This window comes from Herpailurus yagouaroundi, unplaced genomic scaffold (assembly GCF_014898765.1).
Source record: "Herpailurus yagouaroundi ecotype Mexico unplaced genomic scaffold, PumYag 181, whole genome shotgun sequence".
Taxonomy (NCBI): Eukaryota; Metazoa; Chordata; class Mammalia; order Carnivora; family Felidae; genus Herpailurus; species Herpailurus yagouaroundi.
The window spans coordinates 28,156,552-28,171,846 of record NW_024412412.1 but is presented as its reverse complement, the minus strand read 5'-3'; the positions used below and the strand labels follow the sequence as shown (position 1 = coordinate 28,171,846).

Below are 15,295 nucleotides of genomic sequence, written 5' to 3'. Positions count from 1 at the left end.
CTTCACCTGAGTGTTTTATAAACACAAACTCTGTGTCTACCCCCATCAGTGGTTCCCTTTCTAGAGTACTACCAATTCTTTTATTTATCCTACACAATTCTTTTATACATATCCTATATGTATTTCTCAATATATTAGTGAAGCCAAGGTATAAAAGATTAAAAATCTGGTGTTTGAATTTAGTTAGAACTAAAACTTCATTTTTTTTTTTGTGCTCAAATGCCTTATTGAACATCCTTAATTTCCGAGTTTATATTTTGAGGAAATAATATTATGGAATCTATTTTTAAAGCATACCCTTTTGAATTTTGCAGATGGATGAAATTATAAAGTACTTTACTTCTTAGGGAATCACTAAATTTCAGAATTTTTCTGAGCATTAGGCTTATAAAAGCATTTTTTTTCCCATGGCTGCCCCCTCTCGGCGATGGTCCTATCAAGTAAAATAATAAATGTGAACTTGCTTTATGAATTTGTAAAAGTAGTAAACTGGTAGTGGGGTCAGCACCCTTTAGGATCTTTACTAAACCACATGCACCAGCTTCTCTGACTCGACTATCACCTTCTCCTCATTCTGATTAAGAACATCTAGGAGAATATCACTTGTGGGGTGTGAGGAAGTGTCTTAGTGATGCTACTACAGCCCATTTCCTCTCCACGCTGTAGTTGCGAATCACTGTGCTTATATTTGTGTCTTAAATTTTTATCACCATTTTTAAGAAGCACAGTTTAAAATACCTTGTTTTTAAATTTTTTTAAGGATTTATTTTTGAGAGAGAGAGAGAGTGAGCATGTGAACAGGGGAGGGGCAGAGAGCACAGGGGACAGAGGATTCCAAGCAAGCTCTGTACTGACAGTAAGAGCTGGATGTGGGGTTTGAACTCATGACCTATGAGATCATGACCTGGGCTGAAGTTGGATACTTAACCGACTCAGCCACCTAGGCACTCCTAAAATACCTTGTTTTTAGGCTGAAGCATTAGGGTGTTGACACGAGCTTCCAGCTGACATTTCTGGCCGTTGGCTGGGTGATTTGGGCCAACTTAGGAAACCGTCTTGGCTCCTGGGAGTTGCCATGTTGGTGGCCTTTGGGCAAAAGTGAATGTGTCAGCATGGAGGATCCACATGTAGGATTCAGTGGGGATCTTTTAAATGTTAAGGATTCTAGTTTCCTCTCTGCTTTCCTTCTTCTCTCCCTATCCTCAATTAACACAATTTTATTTGCCAATAGGTCAAGGAAGTTAAAAAGACTTCCTCAGGCTTGGAACTCTGCATGGTTACTTCAATTCCTGGTAGGAATCCCACCTTGACCACGATTCCAGATGTTGACTGCCTGCTTTGGGCCATTGGGCGGGACCCAAATTCCAGTGGCCTGAATTTGAACAAAGTGGTAAGTTGACTTAGTCTAGCCAAAGCTTTCTTCTTCTTCTTTTTTTTTAATGTCTATTTATTTTTGAGAGAGAGAGAATGGGAGCAGGAGAGGGGCAGAGGAGAGAGGGAGACACAGAATCTGAAGCAGGCCCCAGGCTCTGAGCTGTCACCACAGAGCCCAATGTGGGGTTTGAACCCACGAACCATCTGAGCCGAAACCGGACGCTTAACCGACTGAGCCACCCAGGCACCTCTAACCAAAGCATTCTTGAATCTGTTAGCAGTTCTGTGTTCTCCAAAACATGGCCGCCTAAACTTTGGTGGGTTCTATTAGGTTTGTTTCTCTTTATTTCATGGATCCAGTTTGTCATCAAATCCCATTGCTTCCCATAATTGAAAAAAATTTTTTTTCCCTTTTTAGTATTGTCACCCTACATCAGGTCTCTGCCACCTCAAATTTAGATTGTCCAGCAGTGCCCTGACTAGCCTCTTCCTTACAGATTTCCTTTTTACTATAATACTTGTCTCTTTAAAGCCCTGTAATTATTCCTTATTATCTGCGGCTCTAATCTCAATCGCTGAGTATGTCAGTCATCCTGGACATTGTAGGTGTTTGGGGACGGATGTGGATGTAAAGCCGATCTAACAGGGTTATAATTAATATTCTTACTTTTTTTTTTAAGCTTATTTATTTGTTTGAGAGAGACAGACACAGTGTGAATGGGGGAGGGGGTGGAGAGAGAGAATACCAAGCAGACTCTGCACTGCCAGCACAGAGCTTGACTCGGGGTTCAGATCACAAACTGTGAGATCATGACCTGACCTGAAACCAAGAGTTGGTCACTTAACCAATTCAGCCACTCAGGTGCTCCTTTCTTAGTTGTTGTTTTAAATTTTTTTAAATGTTTGTTTGTTTGTTTTGAGAAAGAAAGAGCCAGGGAGGCACAGAGAGAGAGAGAGAGAGAGAGAGGGAGAGAGAGAGAGAATACCAAGCAGGCACAGCACTGTCAGCACAGAACCTAATATGGGGCTCGATCCCACAAACTGGGAGACCATGACCTGAGCTGAAATCAAGAGTCAGACGCTTAACCAACTGAGCCACCCAGGCGTCCCTGTTCTTTTAAATTCTCAAGGGAAGCCTACTGTAGTTGCTTGGGGTCTAGGTCCCAGAGTTGGACCCAATTTTGAATCTTAGTTCTTTTTTTTTTTTAATTTTTTTTTATTTATATATGAAATTTATTGTCAAAATTGGTTTCCATACAACACCCAGTGCTCATCCCAAAAGGTGCCCTCCTCAATACCCATCACCCACCCTCTCCTCCCTCCCACCCCCCATCAACCCTTAGTTTGTTCTCAGTTCTCAACAGTCTCTTATGCTTTGGCTCTCTCCCACTCTAACCTCTTTTTTTTTTTTTTTTTTTTCCTTCCCCTCTCCCATGGGTTCCTGTTAAGTTTCTCAGGATCCACATAAGGGTGAAACCATATGGTATCTGTCTTTCTCTGTATGGCTTATTTCACTTAGCATCACACTCTCCAGTTCCATCCACGTTGCTACAAAAGGCCATATTTCATTTTTTCTCATTGCCACGTAGTATTCCATTGTGTATATAAACCACAATTTCTTTATCCATTCATCAGTTGATGGACATTTAGGCTCTTTCCATAATTTGGCTATTGTTGAGAGTGCTGCTATGAACATTGGGGTACAAGTGCCCCTATGCATCAGTACTCCTGTGTCCCTTGGATAAATTCCTAGCAGTGCTATTGCTGGGTCATAGGGTAGGTCTATTTTTAATTTTCTGAGGAACCTCCACGCTGCTTTCCAGAGCGGCTGCACCAATTTGCATTCCCACCAACAGTGCAAGAGGGTTCCCGTTTCTCCACATCCTCTCCAGCATCTATAGTCTCCTGATTTGTTCATTTTGGCCACTCTGACTGGCGTGAGGTGATATCTGAGTGTGGTTTTGATTTGTATTTCCCTGATAAGGAGCGACGCTGAACATCTTTTCATGTGCCTGTTGGCCATCCGGATGTCTTCTTTAGAGAAGTGTCTATTCATGTTTTCTGCCCATTTCTTCACTGGGTTATTTGCTTTTCGGGTGTGGAGTTTGGTGAGCTCTTTATAGATTTTGGAGACTAGCCCTTTGTCCGATATGTCATTTGCAAATATCTTTTCCCATTCCGTTGGTTGCCTTTTAGTTTTGTTGGTTGTTTCCTTTGCTGTGCAGAAGCTTTTTATCTTCATAAGGTCCCAGTAATTCACTTTTGCTTTTAATTCCCTTGCCTTTGGGGATGTGTCGAGTAAGAGATTGCTACGGCTGAGGTCAGAGAGGTCTTTTCCTGCTTTCTCCTCTAAGGTTTTGATGGTTTCCTGTCTCACATTCAGGTCCTTTATCCATTTTGAGTTTATTTTTGTGAATGGTGTGAGAAAGTGGTCTAGTTTCAACCTTCTGCATGTTGCTGTCCAGTTCTCCCAGCACCATTTGTTAAAGAGACTGTCTTTTTTCCATTGGATGTTCTTTCTTGCTTTATCAAAGATTAGTTGGCCATACGTTTGTGGGTCTAGTTCTGGGGTTTCTATTCTATTCCATTGGTCTATGTGTCTGTTTTTGTGCCATAATTTTTTTTTTTTAATGTTTATTGATTTTTGAGACAGAAGGAGACAGAGCATGAACGGGGGGAGGGTCAGAGAGAGGGAGACACAGAATCTGAAACAGGCTCCAGGCTCTGAGCGGTCAGCACAGAGCCCGACATGGGGCTCGAACTCACGGACTGCGAGATCATGACCTCAGCCGAAGTCAGCCGCTTAACCGACTGAGCCACCCAGGCGGCCCATTGAATCTTAGTTCTGCTACTCACCAGTTACATGTTCTTAAGCAAGCAGCTTAATTGCTCTTAAGTTTCAATTGCTTCATATAAGTATAGGAATAAAAATAGTACTTGTCTTACTGGTTTATAGAGAAAAGTATATGATGAGAAAGTGCATGCAAAGTAAATAGTTTAGATGCCGGTATACGATATGAACTCAGTCCATGTTAATCAGCTGCTTTTGTTATTGATGACGATTCTCCAGATATGCTGTGCCACTCTACAAGTAATAATAGGATTGCTTTATGTTTGAAGTTTATGTATTTGATGGAACCTCTTGAATGGTGTGTAACATTTTGATTTGTGTTCTAATATTGATATCCTGTATCGTGTAGATTCCTTTTTCATTTCCTGTAAGGTATTTTGTAGCATTTTCTTTTTTTTTTAATGTTTATTATTTTTGAGAAAGAAAGAGAGGGGAAGAGAGAGAACAAGCAGAGAAGGGGAAGACAGAGAGGGAGACACAGAATCAGAAGCAGGCTCCAGGCTCTGAGCTGTTAGCACAGAGCCAGACGTGGGGCTCAAACTCACAGACTGCGAGATCATGACCTGAGCTGAAGTTGGCCACCCAACCGACTGAGCCACCCAGGCACCCGTTAGCATTTTCAAAAGTAAACTATCCAGAAAGATGTTTTCCTTGTTTTTAATCTTACTATTTGATGAAATTTAGTAAAACTGGTTTTATTAATATGAAAACAGACAACTAGTCTTCCAGGTTTTTACCTTTCAAGAGATATTTTGTCATTGTACAGATACAGGCAGTGGTAGGTCCAGTTTTCAACTATATTTGCTGAATCTTTAAAAAATGAGATAAAAGTTTTCAGCCTCACTCAATGTTAACATACAGTTGTATAATGCAAATGGAATTATTACTATGTGTACGTCTTTTCAACATGTTACTAACCTACTTTAATCTTGCCAACTCTTTGAGAGGTAAGGACGAGGCAACCAGGAATAACACAGAGATAATAATCGGTCCACCAGGTTGTAAACTCCACGGGGTAGAGATCATATCTGTACTACTTATTACTATTCACAGTGACTAGGTTAATGCCTTATTTGTACCAGAAATTCAAGTATTTGTTGCTAAATAGGTGGTTATACAAGGTCCCATAGCTAGTAAGTGGCAGAACTGGGATTTGAATCCAGGTCTCTCTCCTTCTAATGTTTATACTCTTAATTACTGTGCTACCTACGTCCGCTGTCTCTTTTCCCACCTGGGAGTTTATACACCTGGGATCTGCAAAGCCATCTTCTTGGAGCAAAAATTTAACTCAAGATACGGGGGAAAATTTTTGGTAAAGAAAATGTCAGTATGTTTTAGAATGCCAAACTTACTTGGATTTTTAAAATTAAAATGGTAAGCCACAGGGTGCCTGGGGTAAGCATCTGACTCTTAATTTCAGCTCAAGTCATGATCTCATGGTTTAGGAGTTGGAGCCATGCTGACAGAGCCTGCTCTCTGTTTCTGTCTCTGTCTCTGTCTCTGTCTTTCTCTGCCCCTCCCCCGCTCATGCTGTGTCTGTCTGTGTGTGTGTCTCTCTCTCTCTCTCAAAATGAATAAGCTTAAAAAAGAATTTGTTTAAAAAATAAGTTAATTAGGGGCGCCTGGGTGGCTCAGTCGGTTGGGCGGCCAACTTTGGCTCAGGTCACGATCTCGCGGTCCCTGAGTTTGAGCCCCGCGTCGGGCTCTGTGCTGACATTTCAGAGCCTGGAGCCTGTTTCAGATTCTGTGTCTCCCTCTCTCTGACCCTCACCTGTTCATGCTCTGTCTCTCTCTGTCTCTCTCTGTCTCAAAAATAAATAAACGTTAAAAAAAAATTAAAAAAAAAATAAATAAGTTAATTAAATTAAGTTAAAATGGTAAGCCTCCAAGAAAAACCTGCTTTTGATGACTGCTTCAGGCTGTCCTCTCTAAGTTATGAGTTAGTATGCTTCAAGAGGAGCACTTCAGTGGAAAGAGTTTTAAAAGCAGTCTTCGATGGACTTAGCAGCTATAGGAGGTAGCACATCTGTTAGCTGAGTGTTTCCTTTTCACGCTTACCTGGCTAGTTGAATTGTATTGCAAAGGCAGGTTCTGTTAAACACCCCCAAATTGGATAAAGTATTTACATTTTTATTTTTTTTTTTAATTTTTTTTTTCAACGTTTATTTATTTTTGGGACAGAGAGAGACAGCATGAACGGGGGAGGGGCAGAGAGAGAGGGAGAGACAGAATCGGAAACAGGCTCCAGGCTCTGAGCCATCAGCCCAGAGCCTGACGCGGGGCTCGAACTCACGGACCGCAAGATCATGACCTGGCTGAAGTTGGACGCTTAACCGACTGCGCCACCCAGGTGCCCCAGTATTTACATTTTTAAATTAAGCAAAAGATCTGACCTTGCCTACTTGTTGAGATGTTTTTCATCTTGTGGTCGAGTGTTGTGGGTTTTAGAGATTCAGGCTGAAGAGGTGTTTGAGATGAAGTAGATCCAGAGGTTTGATCTTCCATTTTTTGTGGAGAGGCCAAATATTTACATGATATCCTTTCAATGTTTTAGGGGATTCAAACTGATGATAAAGGTCACATCATAGTTGATGAATTCCAGAATACCAGCGTAAAAGGTGTCTATGCAGTTGGAGATGTGTGTGGAAAAGCTCTTCTCACTCCAGGTACTGTTTCCTCTTTTCTTGGGTAAGAGAGGCTCTGTGTGTCAATATAAAACTGTTTATATAACAGTCAAATCAGCTTAAGCAAAGTGTCTTTTAAAAAAAAAAAAATGTTTTTAACATTTTATTTATTTTTGAGAGAGACAGAGACAGAGTGCAAGCAGGGGAGGAGCAGAGAGAGAGGGAGACACAGAATCCAAAGCAGGCTGCAGGCTCCAAGCTATGAGCACAGAGCCCAATGCGGGACTCAAACTCACGAACAGTGAGATCATGACCTGAACCGAAGTCGGATGCTCAACCAACTGAGCCACCTAGGCGCCCCAAAGTGTCTTTTTTTTAAGTTTGTTTTTTATTTTTGAGAGAGAGTGAGTGAACAGGGGAAGGGCAGAAAGAGAAGCCCAAGCAGGCTCCACACTCTCAGCACAAGCCCAACATGGGGCTCAAACTCACAAACTGTGAGATCGTGACCTGAGCTGAAAGCCTGAAAGCCAGAGTCAGATGATTAACCGACTGAGCCACCCAGGCACCCCAGGATGGTGAGTGTCTTCATGTTGTCAAAATAATAAGAATGTACTGAAATAGTTTGGTACCTTATGTTTTCTGAATAATATTCATTTTTCCTTAAAAGACTTTAAAAGTGCTTAGTGAAGACTGAAATTGTTACAGAGATGATGTGACCACCCTCTGAAGAGTGCTTAAGTTAGGATCTGAGTTGCATGTGGCGACAGTGGAAGGAAGTGGCTTTGGGAATAAGTAATTTAGAGTGACATTCTTATATGATTACTTAGTCTTTCTTTTTAAAGGTTTTTATTTATTTTTTAAGTAGCTTCCATGCCCAACATGGGGCTTGAATTCTTGACCCTGAGATTGAGTGAGAGTCATGTGCTCTACTGACTGAGCCAGCCAGGCACCCGAATTGTTTAGTCTTGATGTGACCAAGATTGACTCACCTCCCCCAATCCCATACCTCAGTTTACTTTCTGAGTTAACTGGCACCATTTCAAGCTCTTGGTCCCACCTTTATAAGCACCTGCTTTCACTCTGTACCCCTTGTGCCCCTGTGGTACCTTACCAGCCTTTCCAAAATGGCCTGGGCTCTTTCCTCAGAATAGAGATTTATCCCAATCTAATACCCAAAGCCTTTTAGCCCTTTTAGGAAGTTCTCTTAACAAAAGCAAAATAACAAGCAAAGTTTCAAAAACTTGATAACATAATCTAATAGTCAAAAATTATATCAAAGTGAAGAGAATTTCATATGTATCCGACTGATATTTTGGAAAAAAACCTGTCAATTTGAAATCAGCAATATTAATAGTGATGCTTTTACTGAATGCAGGCATTTTTTTTCCCTAAATATAGAGATAAAAACAGGCTAAGGGGAATAAACTTAAGTCAGAAGCAAAAATAATTTAAAAAAAATTTTTTTAGAGAGAGAGCATGAGAGGGGTAGAGGGAAAAAGAGACTGTTAAGCAGGTTCCACGCTCAGTGTGGGGCTTGATCCCATGACCCTGGGATCATGATCTGAGCCAAAACAGAGAGTTGGGATGCTCAACTGACCGAGCCACCCAGGCACCCTAGAAGTAAAAATAATTTTTAAAATAAATTTAAGGGGTGCCTGGGTGGCTCAGTCGGTTGAGCGTCTGACTTCGACTCAGATCATGATCTAACAGTTTGTGAGGTCGAGCCCCACCTTGGGCTCTGTGCTGACAGCTCAGAGCCTGGAACCTGCTTCAGATTCTGTCTTCCTCTCTCTCTGCCCCTCGCCTGCTCACACTCTGTCTCCTCTCTCAAAATTAAATAAACATTAACAAAAATTTTTTTAATTAAAAAACATCTTACTGTGTCAAGTCGGTAATAGTACGACTGAGCATGTAATGGGTGATTGTCTGAGACCATGAACATCAGACTCACATGGGCCTAGGACTCCCCTTGGACAGCAAGGGAGAGTGGGAAAGAGGGGGGGGTCGTTCACCATCCAGAAATGTGGTCTTTATTCTTGCAAACCAGAGCTCACCCCTAATGCATCAGGACCAGCCAGGGATGAGGAGCCACAATGTTCCTGATAGAGAGGCTGAGGTTGCGAGGCCTTCTAGAGAATTAAAAAAACGAACACAAAAACACCTTACTGTGAAATGAATATGATTATAAAGTAAAACTGCAGTTGCTCAAAACTGATGTAGTTTGCTCCATATTGTATTAAAAAGCTAATATACTAATAAAGTAGGTGACTGCCAGATTGGGAACTAGTGTGTCCCCCCCCCCTTTTTTTTTTTTTTTGCCTTAGTAGAGTGTACAGAATTCATATAAGCTGGTAGTTTTAAATTGTTAACTAAGGCATTGATAGGCCTTCATATTGAGCTAGATCTTATAATGAACACTGGCAGAAAACTTTGTCAGAAGTAGTATGTTAAGCCAGATGAATAAATGGTTAGAACAATTCTGCTGTTTAAAAATGAACAATAGGGGCGCCTGGGTGGCGCAGTCGGTTGAGCGTCCGACTTCAGCCAGGTCACGATCTCACGGTCCGTGAGTTCGAGCCCCGCGTCGGGCTCTGGGCTGATGGCTCGGAGCCTGGAGCCTGTTTCCGATTCTGTGTCTCCCTCTCTCTCTGCCCCTCCCCCGTTCATGCTCTGTCTCTCTCTGTCCCAAAAATAAATAAACGTAAAAAAAAAAAAAAAAATAAAAATAAAAAAAAAAAAAATGAACAATAAACTGAAACACAGTTTTAAAAATATCTTTACAGTTGCCATAGCTGCTGGCCGAAAACTTGCCCATAGACTTTTTGAATGCAAAAAAGATTCCAAACTAGACTATGACAACATCCCCACCGTTGTCTTCAGCCACCCCCCTATTGGAACAGTGGGACTCACGGAAGGTAGGTATTTAAAAATGAAGGTGATTTATAGTTTCTTTCCTTCCCCCTAACTTCAGGGGGAAGTTTCTGGCTAAATCTGTCTTCACCCCCTAAGTTACATTCCTTTTTGGTTGCCTCTTATCACAATTCCAATATCCTCCTTAACTACTAACACTTGGAAAATATAATTCCTTTTCTACAACTCACCCTGTGGATCTCTTTGCCTTTTTTTAGCTTTTTTATTTCAAGCTACCTTCAGATTTAAAGAAAAGTTGCAAAAATATCATAGTTCCCCTTATCTGTGGCTTCAGTTTCTGTGGTTTCAGTTACCCATGCCAACTACAGTCTGGAAGGAGATGATCCTCCTGACTTCTTGTCAGGTCAGTAGTCGTCTAACTCTAGGTCTCAACGCCTACATCATTCACTTCACTCATCTCCTTATGGAGGCGTTTTATCATCTCACATCTTCACAGGAGGGGTGAGTGCAGTGTGATAAGGTATTTTGAGAGAGAGCGCATTCATATAACTTTTATTACAGTGTGATGTAGTTCTATTTTTATTATCCATTATTAATCTGTGCATAATGTATAAGTTAAACTTTATCATAGGTATGTACGAATAGGAAAAAATTCTGTACATAGGCTTTGGTATTATCCATGGTTTCAGGCATCCACTGGGGATCTTGGAACATTTTCTCTGTAATAGGACACACTGTAGTACAAAGGACTCCTGTATACCCATAACATTTTTGCTTTACCATATTTTCTCTCTCTACACATACACACAGACACACATGGTCTCACACACACACACACACACACACACACACACACACACACATGCTTCAGTATCTATTTCCTAAGAACAAGGTCTTTCCTTTACAGAAGCACAGTACAGTTTTCAAATAATAACATTTAAATTGAGACAATATTGGGTAGAGGGATAGGCAAAATAGGTAAAGAGGATTAAGAGGTACAGACCTCCAGTTATAAAATAAATAAGTCATGGAAATGAAAAGCATAGCATAGGGAATATAGTTATTAATATTATAATAACCTCGTATGGTGACAGATGGTGACTACACTTAATCACGGTGAGCATTTCCTAATGTTTGTAATTGTTGAATTAGTATGTCTCACACCTGAAACTAACATAATGTTATATACCTCAACTATACTTAAGTTTACAAAAAAGGTATTAAAAAAAGAAATAAATTGATGCAATATTAGATCTTACTCACATTTTGCCAGTTATCTCAAATAATGTCATTTTTTTTTCTTTTTTAGATTTTTTTTTTTTTAATTTTTTTTCAACGTTTTTATTTATTTTTGGGACAGAGAGAGACAGAGCATGAACGGGGGAGGGGCAGAGAGAGAGGGAGACACAGAATCGGAAACAGGCTCCAGGCTCCGAGCCATCAGCCCAGAGCCTGACGCGGGGCTCGAACTCACGGACCGCGAGATCGTGACCTGGCTGAAGTCGGACGCTTAACCGACTGCGCCACCCAGGCGCCCCATAGATTTTTTTTTTTTTTTTAAAGTAATCTCTACACCTACGGTGGGGCTCAAACACACAACCCTGAGGTCAAAAGTCCCATACTTCACCAACTGAGCCAGCCAGGTGCCCCTCAAATAATGTCATTTTTAATGTTTTTCTCCCCCCCAAGGCCAGGATTCAGACCAGGATGATGCATTGCATTCAGTTTTCATACCTCTTTGGCCTCCTTTAATCAAGAGACAAAATTCCTTTGCCTTTCTTTTGTCTTTCATGACATCAACATTTATATTGTAGAGTATCCCTTGATGTAGTTTTGTTCAGTATCTCCTCGTAATTTGATTCAGGTTATATATTTCTGGCCATCTCTCTCTTCAGTAACTCGGTGGAATTGCTTAAGTTTTTGACAGATGCTTTTTTCCCCCTGTGCATTATAGATGAGGCCATTCATAAATACGGAAAAGAAAATGTGAAGACCTATTCAACCACCTTTACCCCAATGTATCATGCAGTTACCAAAAGGAAAACAAAATGTGTGATGAAAATGGTTTGTGCCACCAAAGAGGAGAAGGTATGGGAAAAATGCAGTAAGTTTAAGAATGTCTTCAGGCCTGGCAGGGATGGGGGTATTCTGCTGTGGTGGGAAGTGGGGAGACCAAGTAAAGAGTTAAGCCTTCTCTGATTCAACTGGTGCAGTCCACTTTTATCTGAGAGAGAGAGAGAGTGGGTGCTGGGGAGGGGAGAGAGAGGGAGGGAGACAGAATGCAAAGCAGGCTCTATGCTATTAGCGCAAAGCCTGACATGGGGCTTAAACCCATGAACTGCGAGATCATGACCTGAGCTGAAGTCAGGCACTCAACTGACTGAGCCACCCAGGTGCCCTAGGATCCACTGCTTTTAAAACATAAGAGGGAAAGGTTGAACACCACAGATAGACCCATAGGCTAGAATAGATAGGTACCTCAGAAATACTGGTAAGTGTAAGATAAATTTATTTTTTCACAGTTTATTTTTATTTATTTTGAGAAAGATACAGAGAGCAAGCCAGGGGAGGGGCAGAGAGAGAAGGACACAGAATTCCAAGCAGGCTCCAGCTGTCAGCACAGAGCCAGATATTGGGCTCAAACCCACAAACCATGAGATCATGACCTGAGCCGAAATCAAGTGTCAGACACTGAACTGACTGAGCCTCCCAGGTGCCCCTATTCTTGATTTACTTTTAAACAAAATATTTTTGTGCCTAAATTTTATATATTCTAACTTTGCTAAGAATATTTGCTGGAGGTGAACATTAACCTAGGTTTAAAATTATTGAGAAACCAAACTGGGAAATGTGATGTGAAACAAATGTCTCTTAATGGTCCTTCATGCAGTCATCCAGTAGGTATGGATTGAGTGCCTCCTGGGGGCCATCTTCGTGCTTGGTCGTATAGAAAGAGTGGGAAGCAAATGTAGGCAGGTCCCCTCTGTCTAGAGATTAAAATCTGTGGGGAAGATGGACTGTAATTTTTCTAGTCCCCAAATACATAGAGCATTGTAGTTGTGATAGAGTCATGATGGACATATATGGAGAGATCACGTGAAAGTAATTTTACTTGGTTGGGGAGGCAAGTGTAGGTATCTGAAGAATGAATGGGCTTTCACTCTTAAAGAAGGGGAGGAAAAATCGTCCAGACAGAAGGAACAACTTGTGCAATGGAGAGGGCATGGTGAATACTCAGAACAGAAGGAAAGCTGGTGGGGCCAGAGCGCAGACAGCTTGAGGGAGGGCTGTGTGGGGTGGGCAAGGGAGGGACGTTGAGGCAGGACTGTATAGCACCGGGCAGGCTTTCTTATGCCATACCCAGATAGGAGATACGAGTTTTTTAGAGGTTTTAAAATGTCACTTCTCTCTCATGACTAGTAAAAAATTGATTGGTATACCTAATAAAAACTTACGTTAAGAATTTTTCTTTTTTGGGGGCGCCTGGGCAGCTCAGTTGGTTAAGTGTCTGTCTTTGGTTCAGGTCATGATCCCGCAGTTTGTGGGTTCAAGCCCCATGTCAGGTTTCTGTGCTGACAGTGCAGAGCCTGGAGCCTGCTTCAGATTCTGTGTCTCCTCTCTCTGGCCACCTGCCCCCCAAAGATAAATAAACATTAAAAAAGTAAAAAAAAATTTTTTTAACATTTATTTATTTTTTCAAGAGACAGAGAGCACAAGTGGGGGAGGGTCAGGGAGAGAAGGAGACACAGAAACCAAAGCAGGCTCCAGGCTCTGAGCTGTCAGCACAGAGCCCAATGTGGGGCTTAAACCCATGAACCATGAGATCATGATCTGAGCCAAAGTTGGATGCTTAACCAACTGAGCCACCCAGGTGCCCCTCCCTCCATTTTTTTTTTTTAAAGAAAATTTTTTTTCCCCAGGTGGTTGGGATCCATATGCAAGGAATCGGGTGTGATGAAATGCTGCAGGGTTTTGCTGTTGCAGTGAAAATGGGAGCAACAAAAGCTGACTTTGACAACACGGTTGCCATTCACCCTACCTCGTCAGAAGAACTGGTGACACTTCGTTGAGAACCCAGGGACTCCAATGGCTGGCAGCTGGACCAGCAGACCTTCTGAAATGAACCAAATAATCATGTTTACTCACTGTTCCCCTTTTATGTGTTTCTTTATTGGAATATCAGAATATTCCAATAGTGGAAATTTTCAGTGAATAGTAAGAACTTATTTATGTAATTAGAAATTTGTTTTGTTATCCTGGCTTTCCATTTAATTTGCATCTCACAATAATCAATTATTTTAAAGTTTTTTTTTTTTTAACAGCTCTGTGCTAGCTGGGTTTTTTGTTTTGTTTTGTTTTTGTCTCAGCCTCATCCCAGGTATAAAATTATATGAAGTACAGTTAATTAAGGTACTTGAATGAACATAGCTTGCTAATTTTTATAGATGAAGCTGACAGCAGCTCTTCACATTTACATAATGCAAGTGCACAGGTCATTTTAACTTCTTTTTTTTTTTGTAAGTAGGCTTCACGCCCAGCATGGAGCCCAAAGTGGGGCTTGAACTCATGACCCTGAGATCAATATCTGAGCTGAGATCAGCGGACCCTTAACTGACTGAAGCAGCCAGGCGCCCCTTGAACTTTTTTTTTTTTTTTGAAGCCAGTACTGTGCTCTGCATATCGCAAAGCTGCTTCAAAATTGTGACCTTTCTGTCAAAGCATGTAACACGAGAGACCTGCCTCCTCTGTTTTGTTTCTTTTGTTTTAAAAGATTAAAAATTGTGTTCCTTTTATGAGGTGAAGTACATCAAACTTGGGAAAGATTTATATAAGGGGCGGACATTTTAGAAGTAATTTCTTCTTTCAGAAGGAGAGGAATTCAGATACTTCAGAGTCCCTTCTTCTGCTAAGAGTTCATAGTTAATGAATGACTTCAAGTTTTTTATGTGTCCTTGTAATTTGTTTTCTGAAAACCATTTCCAAAAATCTGAAAATAAAACCACAGCCTTTTCTTCTTATGAAATCTGTTACTATAGAGTTTATAGGTAACCATTCATTTTCTGAGAATATTTCACATTGGAGCATTACATGCTAACAGTGAGTTACCTTAAGTAGGTTTAAGGCCTTATGGGGGAAAAAGATTTTTATAGATTAAGAGCAGAGGTATAAAAGAAACATCTAGCAAAGGTAATAGTTGAGTTGGAAGAACAGTCTAGAAATCAGTTAGGTTTTTAGCATTTTATTTCCATTAGCTTTTACCAGCTAGGTAAGTTAGTTAAATTTTTCCATGGCTTTCATTAGTGACATAGTGCTAGTGACTTCTTTCATTAAGCTTTTACTGAACGTCTTTCCGGTTAGCCATGGCCAGGTTGCTGCCTTGAATTAGTAAGTAGGTCTAATGTCAATAGAAGAAAAATACTGCATTAGTAACTAGGTTATGTAACTGTTGAGGTAAGAAAATGAGGTCTAAAGACCCGGACATGGACTGACATAACCACTCCCCATCTCTTTTCCAACAGAGAAAAAAACCTTGGGTAGTGGGCCAAGGTTCTGGGCTCTCCTGACCTGGTTTGTT

At 41.0% G+C, this 15,295-nt stretch overlaps 1 protein-coding gene across 1 annotated transcript in view; it reads left to right on the top strand.

Annotated features, from left to right (window-relative positions):
- GSR (glutathione-disulfide reductase) overlaps nucleotides 1-14,743 on the top strand; it is a 48,500-nt gene extending 33,757 nt beyond the window's left edge. Inside the window, exons 9-13 of the mRNA XM_040490175.1 lie at nucleotides 1,232-1,390; nucleotides 6,780-6,891; nucleotides 9,633-9,764; nucleotides 11,675-11,808; nucleotides 13,641-14,743. Coding sequence (XP_040346109.1) covers nucleotides 1,232-1,390; nucleotides 6,780-6,891; nucleotides 9,633-9,764; nucleotides 11,675-11,808; nucleotides 13,641-13,790 — 687 coding nt within the window. The 3' untranslated portion in view covers nucleotides 13,791-14,743. The remainder of the gene's footprint in view (nucleotides 1-1,231; nucleotides 1,391-6,779; nucleotides 6,892-9,632; nucleotides 9,765-11,674; nucleotides 11,809-13,640) is intronic.
- The last annotated feature ends 552 nt before the right edge of the window (nucleotides 14,744-15,295 follow it).